This window comes from Sus scrofa, chromosome 5, assembly GCF_054392235.1.
Source record: "Sus scrofa isolate SSC_HxYL_T2T_F1_AM1 chromosome 5, Sscrofa_HxYL_maternal_Yorkshire_Landrace_v2.0, whole genome shotgun sequence".
NCBI classification, from domain to species: Eukaryota; Metazoa; Chordata; class Mammalia; order Artiodactyla; family Suidae; genus Sus; species Sus scrofa.
Window position 1 is genome coordinate 5,284,256 of NC_139387.1, and position 20,314 is coordinate 5,304,569.

The 20,314-nt window shown below is 51.0% G+C and overlaps 1 protein-coding gene across 1 annotated transcript in view; it reads left to right on the forward strand.

Annotated features, from left to right (window-relative positions):
- Positions 1-20,314, forward strand: part of EFCAB6 (EF-hand calcium binding domain 6) — a 221,323-nt gene that overhangs the window by 119,476 nt on the left and 81,533 nt on the right. The window contains 2 exon segments of the mRNA XM_084955059.1: positions 13,165-13,279; positions 15,642-15,775. Of these exon segments, the coding sequence (XP_084811185.1) occupies positions 13,165-13,279; positions 15,642-15,775 (249 nt within the window).

The following is a 20,314-nucleotide window of genomic DNA, read 5'->3' on the forward strand; positions in this document are numbered from 1 at the left end:
CTGGATTGCAATTTTTCAAGGCTCCATTTGCCTTTTTTTTTTTTTAACCCCTCTTTCTAGGGTGTAGTCTTCCAAGTTTTTAACTGGGAGCCCTCGCCTCTGAGAGATCCTGAACTCTGTCTGCTCTTAGTTTCCTCAAGACCAGAAACAGGTGACCACAAAGACCCCTTCAGCTTTTCGGAGGCTTTCTGCCCCATGAGGCTCCCGAACCCAGTAGGTGCCTTGAGAGGAGAACCAGACTCTGTCAGGCTCGCTTCTCTGTTTTCCCTTCTCACCAGGAATCTGACCATTCAGGTCTATGGTTTTGGCCTCTGTGGTCCCAGGAGCTTACCACCAGCTCTGCTTGTTTCTCTGCCTGCTGGTGGTAACCGTCTGCCTGGGCCCTCAGCCCCAACCCTGAGCCCTGGCCCTGCTCCCAGAATGGGAGCGTGACTTTTCACTCCAAGTTCTGAGGTTCTCCTTCACTCAGACCCATGTGCCTTTGCGTCCTGGTTGTTTCAGCAGCTCTCTGTACTTCAGACGGGTGTATTTTGCTGTATTTTATATGGCTTTTCTGTTTGTTCTTGGGGGAAACAAAGACCTGCAACCTGAACACCAGCCATTACCTTTTTGATGGGCATTCACTTCTTTTTCCCTTTTTCCCCTTCTTAAAACGATTGTTCTTTATGTATCTCTGCAAACTGATGCTTTCATCTCTATGAAATGGGTTCCCAGGAGTAGGATTGCTTAGTCCAAGAAAGTATATATTTTTTTAATTTTAACACATGTCGTCTGTGGGCTTTCTTAAAAAACACTGTAGCCTTTCGTATTTCTAACAGCTGTGTATGAGAGTATCTTTTTCTCTGGCCTCTGTTATATTGCATCATAGCTCTTTTTAATCTTTGGTGGTCTGATAGTTTTAAAGTGATAGCTCAGTGTAAGAGTCATTTGCATCTATTTCCCTGATCACTGGTGAACGCCTGCTTTTTTTGCCGTTAGGATTTGTTCCTCTGTGAGTTGCCCATTTACATCCTTTGCTCTCTTGTCAACTTAGAAGATGCGTCTGTTTACTATAAACATGTTACTTATGGATTTCCCTAAGAAGCCTGGGACTCCCACGTCACCCCCATCCTCTAGATTGTCACCCCTGGGGCTTTTTCCCCCTAAGGTCTGTATCTCTCTTCATCTGACCCCAGCCTTTACCCTCCCAGCTGCCATAGCTCTTGGCTGACACTTTCCTGTTTGCATCAGCTCCTCTCTGATTCTCTCCTGGGGGCACCGCTTCCTGCAGCCCTGCCTCCCTCCCTGAGATGAACATGCTACAAGGTCAGTTACCTGTGTTTTTGTGTTTTTTTTTTTGGCCACACCCACAGCATGTGGAAGTTCCCAGGACAGGGATTGAACCCATACCACAGCAGTTATAATGCCAAATCTTTAACTGCCAGGTCACCAGGGAACTCTTTATCTGTGTCTCTTTAATTCTCTGTCCTGTCCCCAGCCTCTAAAGCAGGACCCAGCACAAAATAAGCATTCAATTTTTTTTTTGAATAAATGCAATCACTCTTGAAGTGTTGTAGAATTGTGGTTTAAAATGGGGATGCTGAGCTAGGCTGCCAGGGTTGAAATCCCAGCTCTGTTACTTAACAACGATGGGACCCTGGGCAGACCTCTCTGTGCCTCAGTTTCCTTATCCTTAAATGGAGATCGTTTTAGCAGGTGCGTTGTAGGGTTGTTATAAGGATTAAATGAGCTGCTCTACGTGTATTAGTTTCCTATGGGTTTGTGACAGAGTACCGCAAACCGGCCGGCCTGAAGCAACAGCTCTGGAGGCCAGAAGCCTGAAATTAAGGTGTCAGCAGGATCGGCTTCCTCTGACGGTTCTAGAGGAGGGTCCTTCCTCGCCTGATCCAGCTTGTGGCGGTTGCTGGCAATCTTGGCGTTCCTTGGCTTGGTGGCTGCCGTCACTCCACCTCTATCTCTTCCTTCTGCCTGGTGTTCTCCTCCCTGTGTGTCTGTGTCCAGATTTCCCTCTTCTTGTAAAGACTCCAGTCGTTGGATTTAGGGCCACCCTCATCCAGGATGGCCTCATGGTGGCTTGATTTGACGGAAGAAGATCTTGTTTCCATGAAAGGTGGCATTCACAGGAACCTGGGGGACACAGTCACCCCAATATGGTATGTGAACCCTTTCAGTGCGGCCTGAGGGCAGGGACTCTGCTCTTCTGTCTGCTCTTGTACTCCTGGTGGCTTGCCTAGTGTCTGGCACATAGGTGTCCCCCAGTGCCTCTCGCATTAACTTATTAACCCTTTGTCCTCTGCACTACAAATGTATTTTCAAAATCTGTCATTTGTCTTTTGTATCATCTTTTGCCACTATTTTAAGTTTTGTATACCCCAATATATCTATCGTCCATCCTTTCCGCCCTTTTCTTTTTTTTAAAAAAAAAAATTAATTCTTATTTGTAGATTTGTCGTCTTGGTTAATAAGGTTTCATTCTTCTACTCCTGCCGCCACCCCCGTCTCCTTTGCATATCTTACAGATAATCTCCTAGACTTTCTTGCAAGAGCATTTGCTGCCTTATTTTTAAAATGTGAGTGCTTAATCCATATAAAATTAATTTTTGTATGTGGTGTAAGATAGGGCCCTTCTATATTTTTCCTTTGTCAATTGTGAAATTCTTATTATATGAGGGTATATATCTGAAAATTCCCATCTTGTTATGCTGGTCTATACATTTTTTTCTATGTTGGTGTAATATGTTTTTTTCTTTTTGGTAAAATAGATTTTTCTATTTTTTTCTTATTTTACTTATTTTTCCTCTTTTTTATATTTTCTTGACTACTCTTAGGCCAGGTTTGTATTTTTCTATACAAACGTTATCCAGTTACCCCCAAATGCATTAACAGGATCATAGTTGGACTTGCACTGAGTTTATGTATTAAAAACTTACCTGCTTTTGAAATGGGGAAGAGAGAAATAAAGACATGCACAGAGGGGAGCTTGGCCACACTTGACTCTGTGCTGGGCTCTGGGCCTCCACAGTTAGTCTCCACCTGCCTTTGAACCCAGATGAGATGCCAGGACTTGAGAACAGCCTCCTCTGGAGGAGAGTGGCCTGTGTGCTTTCATCTGCAGTCTTCACAGTTTGTTATTGATGTGCTGGGTTCCTTTGCTGGTGGACACGCTGCGAAGATTTTCCATGTGTGTCAAGTGCGCTGGATTCTGGGTAGTTGCCTCCAGGGTCACCATGTCTGGTGGATTTCCTAGTCACCCCGGGACTCCCCTTGACCCTGAAAGCTGTCAGGTCACCTCGTCTTTTATTCTCATTTCTCAGTTTCTGAAGGTTGAGCATCTTGTCATTTGAGCCATCTGAGCACAATTTTAGTCTTGCGTTTGAGTTCTAGCAGGATAATATGTTGTTAAAAACCCACCAAACTAAGTCATCATTGTCGCTCTTTTCATTGTCATCATCATGCCCGCGGCAAAAAGAGAAAAGAGAGAAAACCCCACTGTCCTGCAACTTGGCGATTGTCGTTCCCAAACCACTGGTCTGTCTGGAGGTTCGGAAGGTCCGAGGAGGGATTGTTTTTGGCAGTGTGGTTCCGTACCATCGCCTGTGGAGAGGGCGGAGTTAGAGCAGGTAGACCAGGTGATCCACCTGTGGAGTCGAACGCCTGGGTTTGGGGCAGCGGTCGGGTTGTGATTATGGTGTCTTTCTAGTGGTCGCAGCACTGCCACCAGACGTCTAGAATCCCCTAGACTCAAGGGGCTGGCGGGACCTCAGAGCACATGCACCTGCCAGCCCTCTCCTCACTACCCTCCTTCCCTGTCATTCACCATCACCTCCCCTTTGCCCAGTGATGCTGGCCTGGGTTGCGTGGAGCCCCTGACATGGAATGGGACAGATGCGACCCGTGCAGCAGCCTCAGATCTGCTTGTGTGGTCTGGCTTGGCCTGGGCCCCATGACCAGCTGTTAGAAGAGCTTGCCCAGCGCAGCTGCCGTCCCTTCCGTTTGGTCCCCAGAATGCATGCACTTGAAACAGGCCTAAACCCGCCGCCTGAACCGGAACCATCCAGCCAAGTTCATCTTACATCAGCCAAACTGCACTTGACCTGCAGACACACCAGTGCGAGAATACATGTTTGTGGAGTTCCTGCTGTGGTGCAGTGGGTCAAGGATCCTGTGTTGCAGGAGCTGCAGCTTGGATTTGATCCCTGGGCTGGGGACTTCCGTATGCCATAGGCATGGCCATAAAAAAAGAGTAAACGTTTGTTTTGTTGTCAGCCACAAATTTTGGGTGGTTTGTTGTGTAGTATCTGGCTCATAAAGTCCCCATCCCTATTGCAGCCCAGAGGCTTGGGGAGCACCCAGCCCTGGTGTCTGCAGACTGCTAGGCGGCTCATTGGAGTAGGGAGTGATAACAGTCCCCAGTGTGTGGCTGTCGTTATTTGTAGAGCTCAAGCCTCGACTCTTGAGTCCAGACTCAGCCTCAGGGTTTGGTTGTCATTGGCTGCCAAGCAATGGCAGCGGAGTTATTTGAGTGTCTCTGTGCTCAGGCATGTCCTTGGGGGCAGGTGCTTGTGCCTCTGGACTTCAGGCTCCTCTGTAAATGAGTCTGTAAATGTTGCAGCTGACACTCGCCAGGCTCTCCCAACACTGAGTAGTGACACGGGACCCAGTGGTGTCAGGCTGGCATAGGTTCAGACCTTCACCCCAGCACTTATAGCTGGGTCCTTCTAGCAAACAGATGGCTCATTTAGCCTTTCTTAACTCTTATCTCCTCATCTGTAAGATGGAATCGGTAGTGTTTGCGTGGAGGAGTTGTGATGTTTAAATAAGATAATGCGTGGACATCACTCAGGACAGCGGCCGTCACCTGATAGACCTTTAGTCAAACTCTCTTTCTCGGTGACGCTTGTGAAGCTTCCGTTAATGCCTGGAGTCAGTGTTTGCAGCTCTGAAGCCAGCTGTTGCCATTAGGTCATTAATGCTGGGACGCTGCTTGAGATGCTCACCAGCTTTAACGCCCACTTCTGAACTGCTGTCTCCGGAACAGTGCCCCCCCCACCTGCCATCAGTGTTCTCAAGGGGCTTTTATCCGAGATGCTGCACAGCCTTTGAACATCCATTTCATTCTTCAAGTATTCCTGTCACTTAAGAAACAAAAAGGAAATCTGTTACTTTATCTGCACTCATAACAGTATCTCAGACTAAATACACTGCAGACTGGCAGGTGATAGCATCATATTTGCCTCTCACCTAGGTTTGCATCAGCTTTAAACACTCTCTTACTGGGGCCACACGGACAATGTAATGTGTGTGTCTGCATAGTCTAAGAAGTATTTGCCAAGAGGGCTTCAACTTTCTATTCAAGTACGAATCTGTTTTGAAAGTTCCATGTTCTTTTTTTTAATTAATTAATTAATTAATTAATTTTTTTGTCTTTTTGCCATTTCTTGGGCCGCTCCCGCGGCATATGGAGGTTCCCAGGCTAGGGGTCTAATCGGAGCTGTAGCCGCCAGCATGCGCCAGAGCCACAGCAATGCAGGATCCGAGCCGAGTCTGCAGCCTACACCACAGCTCACGGCAATGCCGGATCCCTAACCCACTGAGCAACCTCATGGTTCCTATTCGGATTTGTTAACCACTGAGCCATGACGGGAACTCTGAAAATTCCGTATTCTTTTCCAGCCATGGTTTTCCATCTCTAGTGCCAGCTTTGATATGATCAGGTGGTCCTGATGATTGGAATTCTCCAAGTATGTCTATATTCTGGGTGACGGTGGCAGCTAATGGTGGGAGAGTTGTTATACAAGCAGGATCATTGGGGTGGGGGCGGAGGGAGGGGAGATGGAGCAAGCCTGAAATTCTAGAGAAGATATTTTTTGCTTCTTTCATTTTGACTATGAATGGATATGTCAAGAAATAGCAGTAATATTAGTTATTAAAAATAAAACCCTGGCATTCTCGCCATGGTGCAGTGGGTTAATCTAATTGCAGCATTGCTGTGGAGGTGTGGGTTCGTTCTCTGCCCAGTGCAGTGGGTTAAAGGATCCAGCATTGCCACAGCTGTGGCATAAGTCTCAGCCGCAGCTTGCCCAGGAACTTCCATATGCCACAGGTGCGGCCATTAAAAACAAACAAACAAACATAAACCCTCCAGAACTCTCTTTGATTTTTATCACAAATAACTTGGGTCAGAGGATCTCCAGGGAGGGAGGAATGGCTAAAAAAGCAGTCTCCATATTTTATGCCCCAAATTCTGTGTTCTCCTTAGATTTTAAATCTCCATCTCAAGGGTTAGCATGAATCTTTTCTTTGGTTCTCCTTGACTGAGGCAGACTGACATTTTTAAGAGAACTTTACTCAGTACAGTATTAAGGGGGGAACAGTAGAGAAATCATGGCTGATCCAGCACCAAAACAGTGATGTGCCCAACAGAAGCATCTGCAGCCCAGTTCCCAGTTCCCAGTTCCCAGTTCCCAGCCTGCCTCCCTTTCCTCCTGCTTCCTTTTTAGGTCTCAACGGACAATAATGTCTTCTTGTCCTGCCTCACACTATTCTTGATCTTCTAACTACTTGCTAGCCAAGGCTGGATGGCCACTTTGAGTGCTTATCTGCTGAGGTGTGGACTTTCTCAGATCACACTCAAGATTCATCCAGCATGTGGCAGGAGTTTGGTGGGTGTCCATCATTCCCTCACACTGACACCCCTCCTCCATCATTCACCATTTACTGAGCACCTACTGTGTGTTCTGGGGATACAGAGATGAAAGAGAAGCACTGCTAATTTCTCTATCCAACAGCAATTTGTTGGGTGCCTGGCATGTGTTAGGCCCCTCCAAGGGACTCCTTATGAGAAGCAAGCAGAAGGGACTGTAGAAACTCAAAAAAGAATTTTGTGACTCAGGCTGTGGAGGACTCAGAAGGCTTTCCCTGAGCTGGTGACAGCTGTGTTTTAAGGATACGCTTGATATACTCAGCATCTGAGCAAGCGTTATGGGGAGTTCTGCTTCCTGTATGGCTGAATCAGTTCCTGCTATACCAACTTTCCCAACTTTATATCAACTATAAACACTGAACAATGATAAATAAGGAAATAAATAGCCAAGTCCCTGAAGGCCCTGGAGAGCGAAACTAAGCAAACGGATTCTGGAGCAGAATCAGCTCTTGGAAATGGGAATAGCATGGGGTAAGGTTCCCATATTTCTCAGCTTTTCACCCGAATGAAGGCTGAAGTTGGTGCCACAGAAGGTAGATAAAACACTGATAGAAAACCAGCAGTCTTTCCATCCTAAAGAACCAGAGAGCAGAGAGAGGTCAGAGTAACTAAGGCCAGTGGAGAGTAAAGGGAGATTTCTGTAAGGAGCCAGAGAGTAGGTGCTCCAAATTCTGTTTATAAATTCTGCCCAAATCTCTGGCTGACCTGGAGCCATGCAGGAGCGAGGTGGATTGTGAGGCGTCTAGTTAAGGATCCATGAATCAGACTTAGAGTTAAACTGCTGCCCACCAGAGTTCAACCAAGTCTACTCTCTACTCAAGCAAAATCTAGCAGAATCTAGCCTCTCTACACCATAATGTTCCTAATGTCCAGGATACCATCCAAACTTGGTCAACACACGGAGAAATAAGAAAATGTGATCCTTCTCAAGAGAAGAGAGTCTGAGATGATCCAGACGTTAGAATTAACACTTGAAGTCTTTAAAGTAACTATTATAACTGTGTTCAATGATGCAAAGGAAAGTATACTCATAATGAATGAAAATATAGGAAATAGCAGAGAAATAGAATTTACAAAAAGAACCAGATGGAAATTCTAGACCTGAAAAATAAAATATCTGAAATAAAAATTCACCTGATGAACTTAACCACAGAATGGAGTTGACAAAAGGAAAGAGTCAGCTTGAAGGTAGATCTGTAGAAGTTATAAAAACTGTAGAAAGGAAAAGGTAAAAAAAAAGAAAACTAGACCAGTGCCTCAGGGACATGTGGAACAAACATCAAAGGTCCAGCATGGGTATAATTGGAGTCACAGAAGGAAGGGAATACCAGGGAAGAACACATACGTGAAGAAAAAATGGCTGAAATTTCGCACATTTTAGTGAAAGGTTTACATGTATAGATTCAAGAAGCACAGAAAACCCCAAGTGGGATAAATACAGAGAAAAATCATAGATAAACTGAAAACCAAAAGCAAAGCGAGAAATCATAAAGCAACATGTGAAAAATGACACATTCGAAGGGGAACAATGATGATTTGTAATACTGTGTACTTCTTATTGGCAACCATTGAGGCCAAAAGCCAGTGGACAGTAACTTTAGGGTCCTGAAGGGAAGCAGAAACTAGAACAAAAATCTTTCTCTCCAGAATTTCCATCCAGCAAAAAGCTCCTTTAAGAATGAAGGTGAGGAGTTCCCGTTGTGGCACAGCAGAAACAAATGCCATTAGTTTCCACAAGGATGTGGGTTCACTCCCTGGCCTCGCTCAGTGGGTCAGGGATCCAGCGTTGCTGTGAGCAGTAGTGTAGTTTGCAGATAGGGCTCAGATCCCACGTTGCTGTGGCTGTGGTGTAAGCCGCCATCTGCAGCTCTGATTCAGCCTCTAGCCTGGGAACCTCCCTATGCTGTGGGTGCGGCCCTAAAAAGTGGAAAAAAAAAAAAAGAATGAAGGTGAAACTGGAGTGCTTTTGTGGTTCGGTGGGTTAAGGATCTGGTGTTGTCCCTGCAGTGGGCTTGGTTCCTGGCCTCGGAATTTCCACATCCAGCAGGTGTGGCCAAAAAAGAATGAAAGTGAAATAAAGATGTTTTAAAATTTAAAACAAACTAAGATAACTCACTGCAAATAGATTTCATCGTAAAAAATGCTAAAGGAAGTTCTTCAGCCCAGGACTTTGGTACTCGGTGGAGACTCAGCTGATCCCGAAGGGATAAAGAGCATTGAAAATGGTAAATATCCATTTGAATATAAAAAGCTCTTTTTCTTAATTAAATGTGCATTTAATTGCGCAAAGCAAACATCTTCACATTGTCTTGTGGGCTTTGCAATATCCGTAGATGCAGAGCAGTAGAACAGCCACAACCACAACTGAAAGCACAGGGGCAGGTGTCACCTGGGTGTTGCAACCTTCCTCCGTTTCAGGCGACACGGTTCAGTGTTACTGAACAGGCTGCGAAAGGTGAAGGGCGCCTGTTATTCTTCCTAGATCAGCCACCACAGACATGATGCCAAGAGGCACAGCAAACAAGTGCTACTCCCCCAGAGACTGGCGGATGGCTCCCCAGAGCACGAGGCGCTTCGCAGGAGCTGGGCTTGCAAAGATTGACTCACTCACTCACCTTCCAGTCACTGGGCACCTACCTGGGGAAGCACCTCTTTTCACGGAGAGCCCGGCAGTGACTCCCCGGAATGGGGTGGCCACTCGAGGGAGAATCAGACTACGATCTAAGTGATGTCCCAGGAAGGGCAGAAGGGGCAGCTGGGTGAATCAGCATGTGCCAGGTCATAGCTTGTTATTCTCTGAGGGACTTCCTTAGGGACATGCTTCCTAGAAACGACCAAAAGGACAAGACATGAATGGTTAAACCCTTGAAAATCTGTTTTGTAAATGTTGCCGTTTAGCCTCACGTTGTATTGTAAATTGTCTCCAAGGGCTGTGACAAATCTAGCTGATCTGTTGCTGTGTTCATCCTCGAAATGCGTGGCGCAAGGGGGGCATCAGAGATGCTGATGGTGATGAAGTGCTCAGCGCCTCTCCTGGTGATGGCGCTCTCTGGGTACCATATCCTTTGCGGCGGGTGCTCTGTGCCCACAGGGGATGGCACGCCTGCAACCTCTGGATGGGCTGCTTAAGGCATGCCCAACCTCCCAGGGGCTTCTCAACCCTCCAGGCTGTGAAACATTTGCCTACAGACATTTTCTTACCATCCATTACATATGTTTTTATGAAAGGACTGAGCAGGAGGAATTTGCAATGAATAATTCATGGATAATTGTTTTCAAAATATAAAGTTATCTTTCAAAGAAAACAACCAATCTCTTCGTTTCAGAGCCCCACCAACACTTGGGTGCCTCTGCGTGGGCCGCGGCATTCCGTAAGCTTGCACTGTCCCATGCTGGGACAGGCTTCCACTCTGAGCTGGGATGGGGTGTGCATGCAGAAGGTGCAGAGCCATCAGGATTCCCAGTCCCCAGGCAGGCCCTTGGGATAGTCTTGGAATCCGGCTCGGCTTCCCCCAGCCCCCAGGCAACAGCTGCATCCCCCACCCTGCGGCTCTGCTTACACTTCTGCACCAGCCACATCCACTACTTGTTCACTTCAACACACACATGCCAAGCCAAGGCCAGGGCCTGACAAATTGGGCAGGACAGACCCAGCAGGCTGCTGTCATGTTCAACCCATTGCTGACATATGGCCAAAGTGCCAGCTCCTGGTCCTACCCCACACACCAAGGGTGGCACCAAAGCAGAAGGAACTGATGGCTTCACTGCTGCTGGGGGCGTCCTGCTGCTATAAGTGGGTTTATATTCTGCAGCTCTAGTCTGTGGAGGCTGGGGCAGAAGGTTACACCTGTCAGAACCTGGGAGCTGAGGAGAAGCTGCCTCCTGAAAGCCTCCCAGGAAGATAGAGGAAAGTGAGAGGTGGCCTCATAGCCACCCCTTAGAGGCCCTCTATCCTTTGGTGTCCCAAGGGCATCCCAAGGAGTTGTGAGACCCAGATTAGCCTTTGCCTGTGTGTCCTGTTTGGATGCATGTGAAGGTGCTAGCATTTTTTGGAAGAGCCCTTTCCCCCACCTCCCGCAGTCATTTCCTGTCTGTTTCCACCTGCCCTGTTCTTTGTCCAGGCCCCAGGGACCTTATTCCAACAGTGGGTTTCATCATGGCAGTTAAGAAGAACTGGTTTTGAACCCTAGGTTTGTCACTTCCTAATCATGTGACTAGGGCACCTCTCATAGCCTCAATTTCCATATCTTTAAAATAGAGTTAGAAAGAGTGCTTTTCTCATGGCTTCTGTGCGTGTAAGTATTAAATGAGATGTAATATCTGTAAAGAAGTCAGCATGATGCCTCGCACATAATAGGCATAAGCTTTGCTACATGATGATGGTAATGATGGTGATGATGGTGCTGCTGCTGACGGTGATGATGATGGTGATGATGAAGGTGAGGATGATGCTCATGATGATGGTGATGATGGTGCTACTGCTGATGGTAATGATGGTGGTGCTGCTGATGATGGTAATGATGATGGTGATGATGATGATGGTAATGATGATGATGGTAATGATGGTGTTGCTGCTGCTGATGGTAATGATGATGGTAATGATGATGACGGTGATGATGATGGTGATGGTGATGAGATGGTGATGATGATGGTAATGATGGTAATGATGATGTCGGTGATGATGATGGTGATGTTGGTGATGATGATGGTAATGATGATGATGATGACGGTGATGATGATGGTAATGATGATGATGATGACGGTGATGATGGTGATGATGATGGTGATGATGGTGATGATGGTGCTGCTGCTCATGGTGCTGATGATGATGGTAATGATGATGGTGATGATGATGGTGCTCATGGTGCTGATGATGGTAATGATGGTGATGATGATGGTGATGATGCTGGTGCTGCTGCTACTGATGATGATGATGGGGATGTGATGGTGATGGCAGGATGATGATGGTGGTGACGGTGGTACTGATAATGATGGTGATGATGGTGCTGGTCATGATGGTGCTGCTGCTGATGGTAATGATGGTGCTGATGATGGTGATGATGATGGTGCTGCTGCTCATGGTGCTGATGATGATGGTAATGATGATGCTGATGATGATGATAATGATGGTGCTGCTGCTGATGGGGACGATGATGATGGGGATAGTGATGGTGATGATAGGATGATGATGATATGATAATGATGGTGACGATAGTGCTGATGGTGATGGGTAGTGTCTCATCCCATCCTCCTGCTCCCTTTGCCCCTATTCAGCTTCCTCTACAGAACGCAGTCAGTGTGGCACTGAGCCTGCTATTCCTCTGCTGTCTAACTGACTGTAGCTTCCTGTGCCATCACAACCCCTGATTAACCCCAAGTTAACGGCTGGTCTGTGTATTCCCCAACCGAACACCCAGGCACACCCTTTCCTCTAACCTGTCTCCAGACTCGGCTCTCCCAGACAGCCTTCCTGCATCTGTCCTGGGAGAGCCCAGTCATCCTGGGCATCGTTGGCCCTTTGATGCACAGACACATTTTAAACTGTGGTGCAGTATCCTTTTCTGGAAGGAAAGCCATGTTTTCTCACCTAAGTCATGATTTGAAAGCAGCAGGGGTGCTGTCTCCTGTCCCCATCTATACGCCCCCAGCATCCCTTCTGCTGCATCTCCAGGCAGGTAGCTCTGTCCAGGTTGTTGACCGACTGGCCACTGGCAAAGTGGTGCCAGCATCACCTGCTGCTCAAACAGCCCAGCCATTCAGTTTTTCCTAGGAAGGCGTCATGTCCTGGGAAGAGTCGTTTAGATGATTCCACTTCGCTGTTTGTAACACAGGGAAGTGTGTTTTTCTCAGTTGCCCCCAACCCCCGTCTGCTACACACACAAGATGGAACCTGCTGGGAGACAGTAAGGTTGTGTGTGATGGAGTGAAGGATCACAGACAATGTCCAGCGAGTGACTCACAAAGGAGAGGGGAAAGGGGTCCATGGGTCCCCCTGCAAAACAGAGCAGAACAGAACAGAACACATTAACTTGCAGTCCTAGTGAAACTGGGATCAAAATTCTAACTTCCCCTCCTCAAGCCACCTTGCTTTATTTTGCTTCTGTTTCCTAGGATATAGACCTAAGTTATGAAATGGAAAGCCACTGCAGTCACAGCAGATGTGAATTGGGGACCCTGGGTGGCACAGCCTGTGAAAAGGTTTGCAGTGACGTCACGGCTGCAGCCCTGAGTGCCATGCCCACCAAGCCCAGGGCCTGGGGCCCTTCTGTTCCTTTGTTCACTCACTCACTCAACAAGCCTGCAGGGCCCCAAGCTCAGGACACCCGGCCCTGCCTGTGGGGAGCCTGTGGGGCGGGGGGGATCAGACAGGCAACAGTCAGAGCCTGGAGCATGGGGGCTGTGGGGCCTGCAGGTCCCCAAGGCCACCTAATGGCCTCTCCCTGGCTTGTCTTCCTTGTCAGGTACTGGAGGAGCACGGGATGCCCATGGATGACGACCAGTACGCGCTGCTGACGGCGAAAATAGGATATAAGAAGGAAGGGATGAGCTACCTGGATTTTGCAACAGGATTTGAAGGTGGCTAACGGCCAAGTGCAAACCTGGCCCTCCCATCCCCACCCCCCCTCCTGTCCCCCACCCCCCGCCCCAGTCTTTCTGAGCACTGCCACAAGGCTGCTGGGGTTGAAGTAGGGCCAGCTGAGATGTTGAAATGGTGTGTGTCCTAAGACTGGAAACAGACATTTTTGCTTCATTTTATCTGACTGCGTTTCAGCCTTTTAAAAAAAAAATTTCACTCAGCTGCACTCTGAGTGCAGAATTTTGTCTGACAGAACTGTCTACAAATAGAGCACAAATGGTTTCTAAAATTTACTCCCAAGCCTGTGCTCCTCCAACCACACCTCATGTCCTTTAAGGCTTTCCTCCTAGAATCAGATGCGGTTGTGGGTAGTTAGTGGCCCCCCACGCACCAGCAAGGCACGTGTTTTTCTTCCCCTTTTGCGGATAAGGACACAGAGATTCTAAAAGATTCAGTGACTTGCCCAAGATCACCCGGCCACTGTCCTCCCCCCCGACACATGGTCCTCAGGAAATTCGTTGTGCGTGGGGCTATCTGGGCCAGAAGCTGGGTCCTCCCGTTTGCCAGCTGCTCCCGATCCTGCTCTCCAGCCGCACGCCTGGCGGACGGATGACCAGCACCAGCCTTCCCTTCTCGGCTGTGTCATCTCTCCCCTCCCTTGTTCCCACTCCCCCTGAAAAAAGCCCTGGAGGAGAGCTGCAGAGGTCGCCCATACGTATGAACAGAATGCTCTTCTCCTTTGCTGTGAGCGCACTGCAGCCTGCTTGGGGCAGAGCCCGGGGCACTGTTTGCCTTTTGCCCTTTTCTCCAAGGTCGGCCTGGGTGATGCCTGGGTGATGTCGTGTGTCTCACTAGAGAAACCGGCAGCCAAGACGCCTCACCAGGAAGGAAAGAGAGGGTCCCATCCAAGCTCCCAGATTTAATTGCTGAATCTGAAGGGGAGAAGTCCTGCACCCCAAAAAAGACAACAGAGAAGCCGTAGAATTTTAACATTTGGACACTTTTCTTTGGCTGTATGTTTTGACATATTGGAAGGACAATAAAAATAGGGAAAAGGGGTGTTTGCCAGTGGCTCTGTCGGTGGCTGAGCTGGTTGAGGATCCGCTGCTGTGGTTCAGGTCACCACTGTGGCCTGGGAACTCCCGCGTGCCATGGGCGCTGCCAAAAAAAAAAAAAAAAAAAAAAATGGGGAAAAGGACCTCACATTCACTTTAGTGAGTGCTTCTCCTGGGCCAGTGCTTCTCCTGTAGCCATTGTTGAGGTGAGCAAATCGGGGCCCAGGGTAAGCAGTCACTCACCCTGTCGCAGAGTAGGCACTTGACTCCACAGCCGCCAGTGGCTCTGGGCTTCCTTCCTCCCAGCCTGTTCTTCCTCCTCACCTTCCTCCTCCTCCATCCTCCATCGGTCCCCACAACACCTGGCCAGGTGCTGAGGGTGGGGGAGGGGGGGCTCCGGGCCAGCCCCAGGCCAGGGGAGGCCACTTTGGGCCCAGGTGGAGGCGAGGCAGAGGCCAGGTTCAAGACTCAAGGATGTCCGCCAGCTCCAGGCGCCCTGCCCGCCCTGCATCCTACCGACCACGTCAGTGGGTGAGGGGGCTGGACACGGGCTGAGACTCACGATCAAGTCCCAGACCGTAGCCTGGCTTTAGACAAGGCCACGCTCAAATGGGTGCACCCTGATGGGAATGGGTTTGTTTGAAGTAGAGGTTACATTTCCTCACTCAGTTTTAGGAGAACAAAAGAGCCTAATGCAGTGATTAACTGGCTGGGCTCTGGAATCCTACGGGCCTGGGTCCAGCTGTGCCGACCGTGAGCTCCGTGGCCTTGGGGAAGCCGAGCCTCCACCTCCCCATCTGGAGAATGGGCACCGTAGTAGGTTTCCTCCTGCGTGAAGCAGGGTCGCGAAGAGCCTCTGTGCTCGGGGTTGTTGAAAAGACCAGGAAGTGTCCAGAGGCCTCGGGCGCACAGGTGCTCAGGATCTGCCTGGGGACTGACCTCCACGTACCTGTGCTTGGGGCCTGATGCTAGGAACCAGATCGGGCCGGATCCTCCTTCTCTGCCCTGAGAGCAGAGAGATGGGCGAGGTCATCCCCGCCCAGAGGACGGGCGGGGGAGCCAGAGCAGGCAACGCGCTGGGCGGGAGCGCGGCCCTGTCCTCAGAGAACAAGTTCTTCTCGTGACAGCAGGTACATGTCTAAGACACTGACGGAGACGCCAGCGCATAGCCAAGGGCGTGCTGTGCTCGGCCCAGGGCCGTTGCACTGGGTAGTGCTCTGCCAGGACTGAGGGCAGCAGTGTTGGGATGGAAATGGAGAGGCATGCACGCCCCTAACAGGTCTCCTGCTTTATGTGACTGTTTCAGATGCTGCCATGAATGGGCCGGAAGCGACCCCGCCTCAGACTCCAGGTCTTTCGAAAGGCACCTCGGACAGCTCCTTGATTACAGCGAAAGAATGCCTGCGCCAGTTCCCCCGGAGACTGAAGGAATTCTTCCGGGTAAATCACGACGTGACCTCTCTGCTACTGCTGGGCTTTTCGGGACCCCCTGCCTCCTTGCTCACCCGAGGGGCCGTGACTCCTGGGGCCCCAGGTCCTATGGACTCAGGCTTTTTACCCTTTCTCGCCTTCCCGGGGGGGGCTGATCTGTGGGATCCCCACCCCTCCCTATGCCCCTCCTGCTGACACTTGGCTGGGTCCGCCTTCTGCCGCTCAGAGGCCTTGGAGAAGTAAGGAGGCCTCCTCACAAGACGGGGAGGGCGGGCAGGGGCACGGCAGCCCGGGTACAGCACGTTTAGGATCCTTTCCGCCGTTCCCGCCACGCCACTCAGTCACTCACCAAACAAGCCTTCTGCACCTGCGTCTCCTAAGCTGGACTCTCCTCTAAGAGCTGGGGATGGACATGCGAGCCCTGCTCAGGGAGCTCAGTCCAGTCCAAACACAGACTGAACCGACGGTTCAGACACATCACGATTGGCTGGCGTGAAGGAACCGGTGGTGTGCTGCGGGGCACAGGAAATCAGTCATCAGGGAGGGCTTCCTGGAGCAGGTGACCGCTGAATAGAATCTGAAACCCTCAGCAGGTTCTGGCCAGAAAAAGCAGGGAGCACACCGTGGAAGAGTGCACTTGCCCGAGGCAGGTGGTGGCGGGTCACGGGCCCCATGTGACTGAGCCGTGTGTTGCACGCAGACGTTGTGATGGAGAAGCCGGGAGAAACGGAGAGAGGCAGGTGCAGAATGGCCTCAGGTGTCTTTGTGTTGAGAAGTCAGAGGGTCAGTCAAGTGGGAAAGAAGATCCGTTTGCTGAGCTGAGCACGTCGGCTACAAAACGGGGCAGAGGACGTGAGGGAGTCAGAACGGATCCCAACCAGGGCGTGGAGACCCAGGCTGTGCAGGAGCGAGTGCCTCAGTGAGGGGTGGGGGCAGGCGAGTCCTCGTGCGTGGGGCCGGCCCCCAGGAGCAGGGCCGCAGAGTCGCTGTGCTCTGACCAGACCAGCATCCCATGCTGATGGCCGGTGGAGATTCATTTCTGTTGTTACTGAGCTCCCGTTTTAGAAGAGATTTACTTCTGGTGACGGTCGAGCTGGACTTGCAGGATGGTCGGACTTCGACTATTCTGTCTAGCCCTCAGACTGCACCTCCTAATTCTGGGCTTGAAGAAAGTATGGTCACCGTAGGCCGGCGGGGAAAGGTCAGTCCTCATTTAATCTGATGGCATGTCCAGCTGAGAAGAGCTTGGAGCAGGCAGAGGTCGGCAGGGGGCTGGAGGGCCTGGTTCTCTGAAGGCCTGGCGGGAGGGATGGGAGGCAGAAGGGGAGGCAGAGGCACCGGAGCAGACCGTCCCTCTGTGCTGGTTAGCAGGGGCCGGAGTGGCTGTCAGCTGCCACCGCTGCCCCCATGGCAGCCCAGCCCCTTGCTCGGACGCCTCTGCCCCGTCTCCCCTCACTCACCCCTCCCGGCAGGGGCGTGGGGGAAGCCAGGCTGGGTGCCGCCACCATCGTCTTCCTACCTCTGTCATCAGCTTGGTCATGGCGCACATATGTCCTGTATGTCCTAAGACGGTTTTATTTTAAATAATTAAATAATGAATTGGCTGAATAAATGTTCACCAACACCCACCCTACCCCGCAAAGAATTTAGAACCTAGTGGGTGAGCGGAAGAGTGGACCCCTAATTGCAGACTAGGGTGCGGGTTCCATCCGGGTGCCCTGGGGGGCTGCTGTGTGTAAACGGGGTGCAGTGTGTGTCCTGACTGCTGAATTGGATGGCTCAGTCGCTCTGTTTCTGTTATTGAGTTCCTATTTGTGAGACTTTTTTTTTTTTTTTTTTTTTTTTTTTGCCATTTCTTGGGTTGCTCCCGTGGCATATGGAGGTTCCCAGGCTAGGGGTTGAATCGGAGTTGTAGCCGCCAGCCTACACCACAGCCACAGCAACGCGGGATCTGAGCCGCTTCTTCGACCTACACCACAGCTCAAGGCAACGCTGGATCCTTAACCTACTGGGCAAGGGCAGGGATCGAACCTGCAACCTCATGATTCCTCATTGGATTCATTAATCACTGAGCCACGACGGGGACTCCTCATGAGACATTCTTGAATAGCTCCTGCCATCTGTAATGAAAAAACTATTTGATAGTGGTTGAAATTACTGTTATTGCTGCTGCTGTTATTGTTTGCCCAGTGATTTTGTGGCCAGACAGTCTGTCTCAGCACAGCCAGGTTTACGGACAAGGCGAAGTCAGCCTCATCTGCACGGCCAAGGCCAGCACCATGAACAGTAGAACGGGATAATTCACTGTGACAGACAAGGGCCGTCTTCCCTGCTTCCCTCCCTCACTGTGGTGAAGAAAGCAGGCACGGAGACCCCCTGGTGACCTGGGGGCATGACCTGGGGACAGATCCCATGGTCCTGGTGGGTTCCCCTTCAGCCTCACCCTCTAGACAGTGTCTCTGCAGGTTCAGGCACATGCCTGTGGATTCATGAATATTTCAAAAAAACAAAGAGGATTGAGAAACCCCACACAGAGTTCCCACCGCGGCTCGGAGGACACAAATCTGACGAGCATCCATGAGGACGCAGGTTTGATCCCTGGCCGCGCTCAGTGGGTTAAGGATCCAGCACTGCGGTGAGCTGTGGTGTAGGTCACAGATGCAGCTCAGATCCTGCATTGCTGTGGCTCTGGCGTAGGCTGGCAGCTGTAGCTCCCATTAGACCCCTAGCCTGGGAACCTCCATATGCTGCAGGTGTGGCCCTAAAAAGACAAAAAAAAAAAAAAAGAGAGAGAGAGAAACCCCACACAAAGGCTCATCCTGTATATACACTTCTGCAGCTGTGGTTTTTGCTTCATAAACTGTCTTGGACACCTGGCCGTGCAGGGTCTCAACACGCAGGCTCTGGTCAGAGCGTCCCCTTTCTCTGGGATGAGCCAGGATCCTGCCCACCAGCCTGCAGCCCCGGCCTGGCCCTGCTCTCTGCCGCGTCTCCCCCCATTCCCCAGCCCCCACCCGCCGCCGCGTCACTCTGGCCGTCGCCCTTCCTCCCTTCCTGGCCTTGGACATCCTCCTCCTTTGCCTGGACGGTCACTCCTCGCCCTGCGACCAGCCAGCTCCTACCTCAGCGCCGGCCTTGAAGCCCCGGTGGTTCCTCTGGCCCTTCAGATCTGCCCGGAGACCTGCCGCCGCTCACTGCTCCCTGCTTGCCGAGCACGTGGATTTGTCATCCCACAAGACGTCGAGGCCCCGCTTGCTCCTGAATCATTCACCGCAGTCACACAACTGGCCACCACAGTGCCTGCTGGGCAATAGGTGATCCGTATGCATTTGCTGAATGAATAAGAGACTTCACTCTCCCCGACAGGCAGTGACCCAGAGGGCTTACCCCCGTGGCCTCAGTTGGTTTAATCCCCACAACCACCCTACCGAGTGGGCATCAGCACCCCCACTTCACAGGTGACGAAATGGAGGGTCACAGATGGGGAGGAACTTCTCGAAGCCGCATGCCCAGTAAATGCCATAGCCAGGAATTAAGGAACATCTACTTGGCCCGGCATTTACTGACTTCAATCAAATTCGGAGTCTTCAGGCTGGGAGTCAGAGTGAGATTCAGGACTGAGGGAAGAATCTCAGTTTGTGGGGATTTTACAAATGCGCGCCCCACGGCCCAGCAGTGAAGGCCTCGGGGCCTTTGCTCCTCTTTTGCTGCACTTACCACGCCGTCTCGCTGTCATTTGCTTTCTTCCCTGCTGGACTGAGGGCCTTGGTGTCGGGAGCCAGGCTTGAGTTGTCAGTGTGTCCCTGTGCCCAGCAGGGTTCTTGGCACATCATAGGTGCCCAGGAAATAGCCCGTCCTCAGTCCGTGGACGTTTCGCAAGCCTGCTCTCGGGGCTGGAGCTGCACGGAGAGGTTGGTCAGCCCAGGCAAGATGCTGACCTTCTAGAGGTGGAGCAGCTGGTGAAGACAAGCATCTCCAGACGGTCTTGTGGTGACACGTGCTGTGAAGAAAAACAAAGCAGGGGGAGAGGCCAGAGGCCCGTCAGAGTGGTTCCCTTGTGCAGGTGGGACAGGACATGCCTCCCTGGAGAAGTGGCATTCAGGCAGAGACCCAGGGAAGGCCAGGCAGAGCTGGTGGAGAATTCCCTGGTGTACCCAAGGCAGGCCTGGCGTGTCCAACAGCAGCACGGGGGCCCGTGGAGGAGGAGGAGAGGACAAAGAGTAGGGGGCTGGGGCCACGGTCAGGATTGAGGACTGGATCCCTGGTGCCATGAGCTGAGCAGAGGAGCGACATGCACTGGCTTGAGCTGAGGAGGGATCAGCAGCTGCTGTGAGGAAAGAAGGCGGGGTGAGGGTGGGAGCTGGGAGCCAGTGGAGAGCCTCCTGCAGGAAGCTGGGGGCCAGCCAGGGATCCAGTGGAGCAGCCGGACTGGGAGAAGTGATGCTCTGAAGGGAGAACCGACGGCCGTGTGGGCGGATTGGATGTGGGGTGCTGGGCAGAGGGAGGCCCGAGGGCGCCTCCGAGGTTTGTGGTCTGAGAAATGGAAGG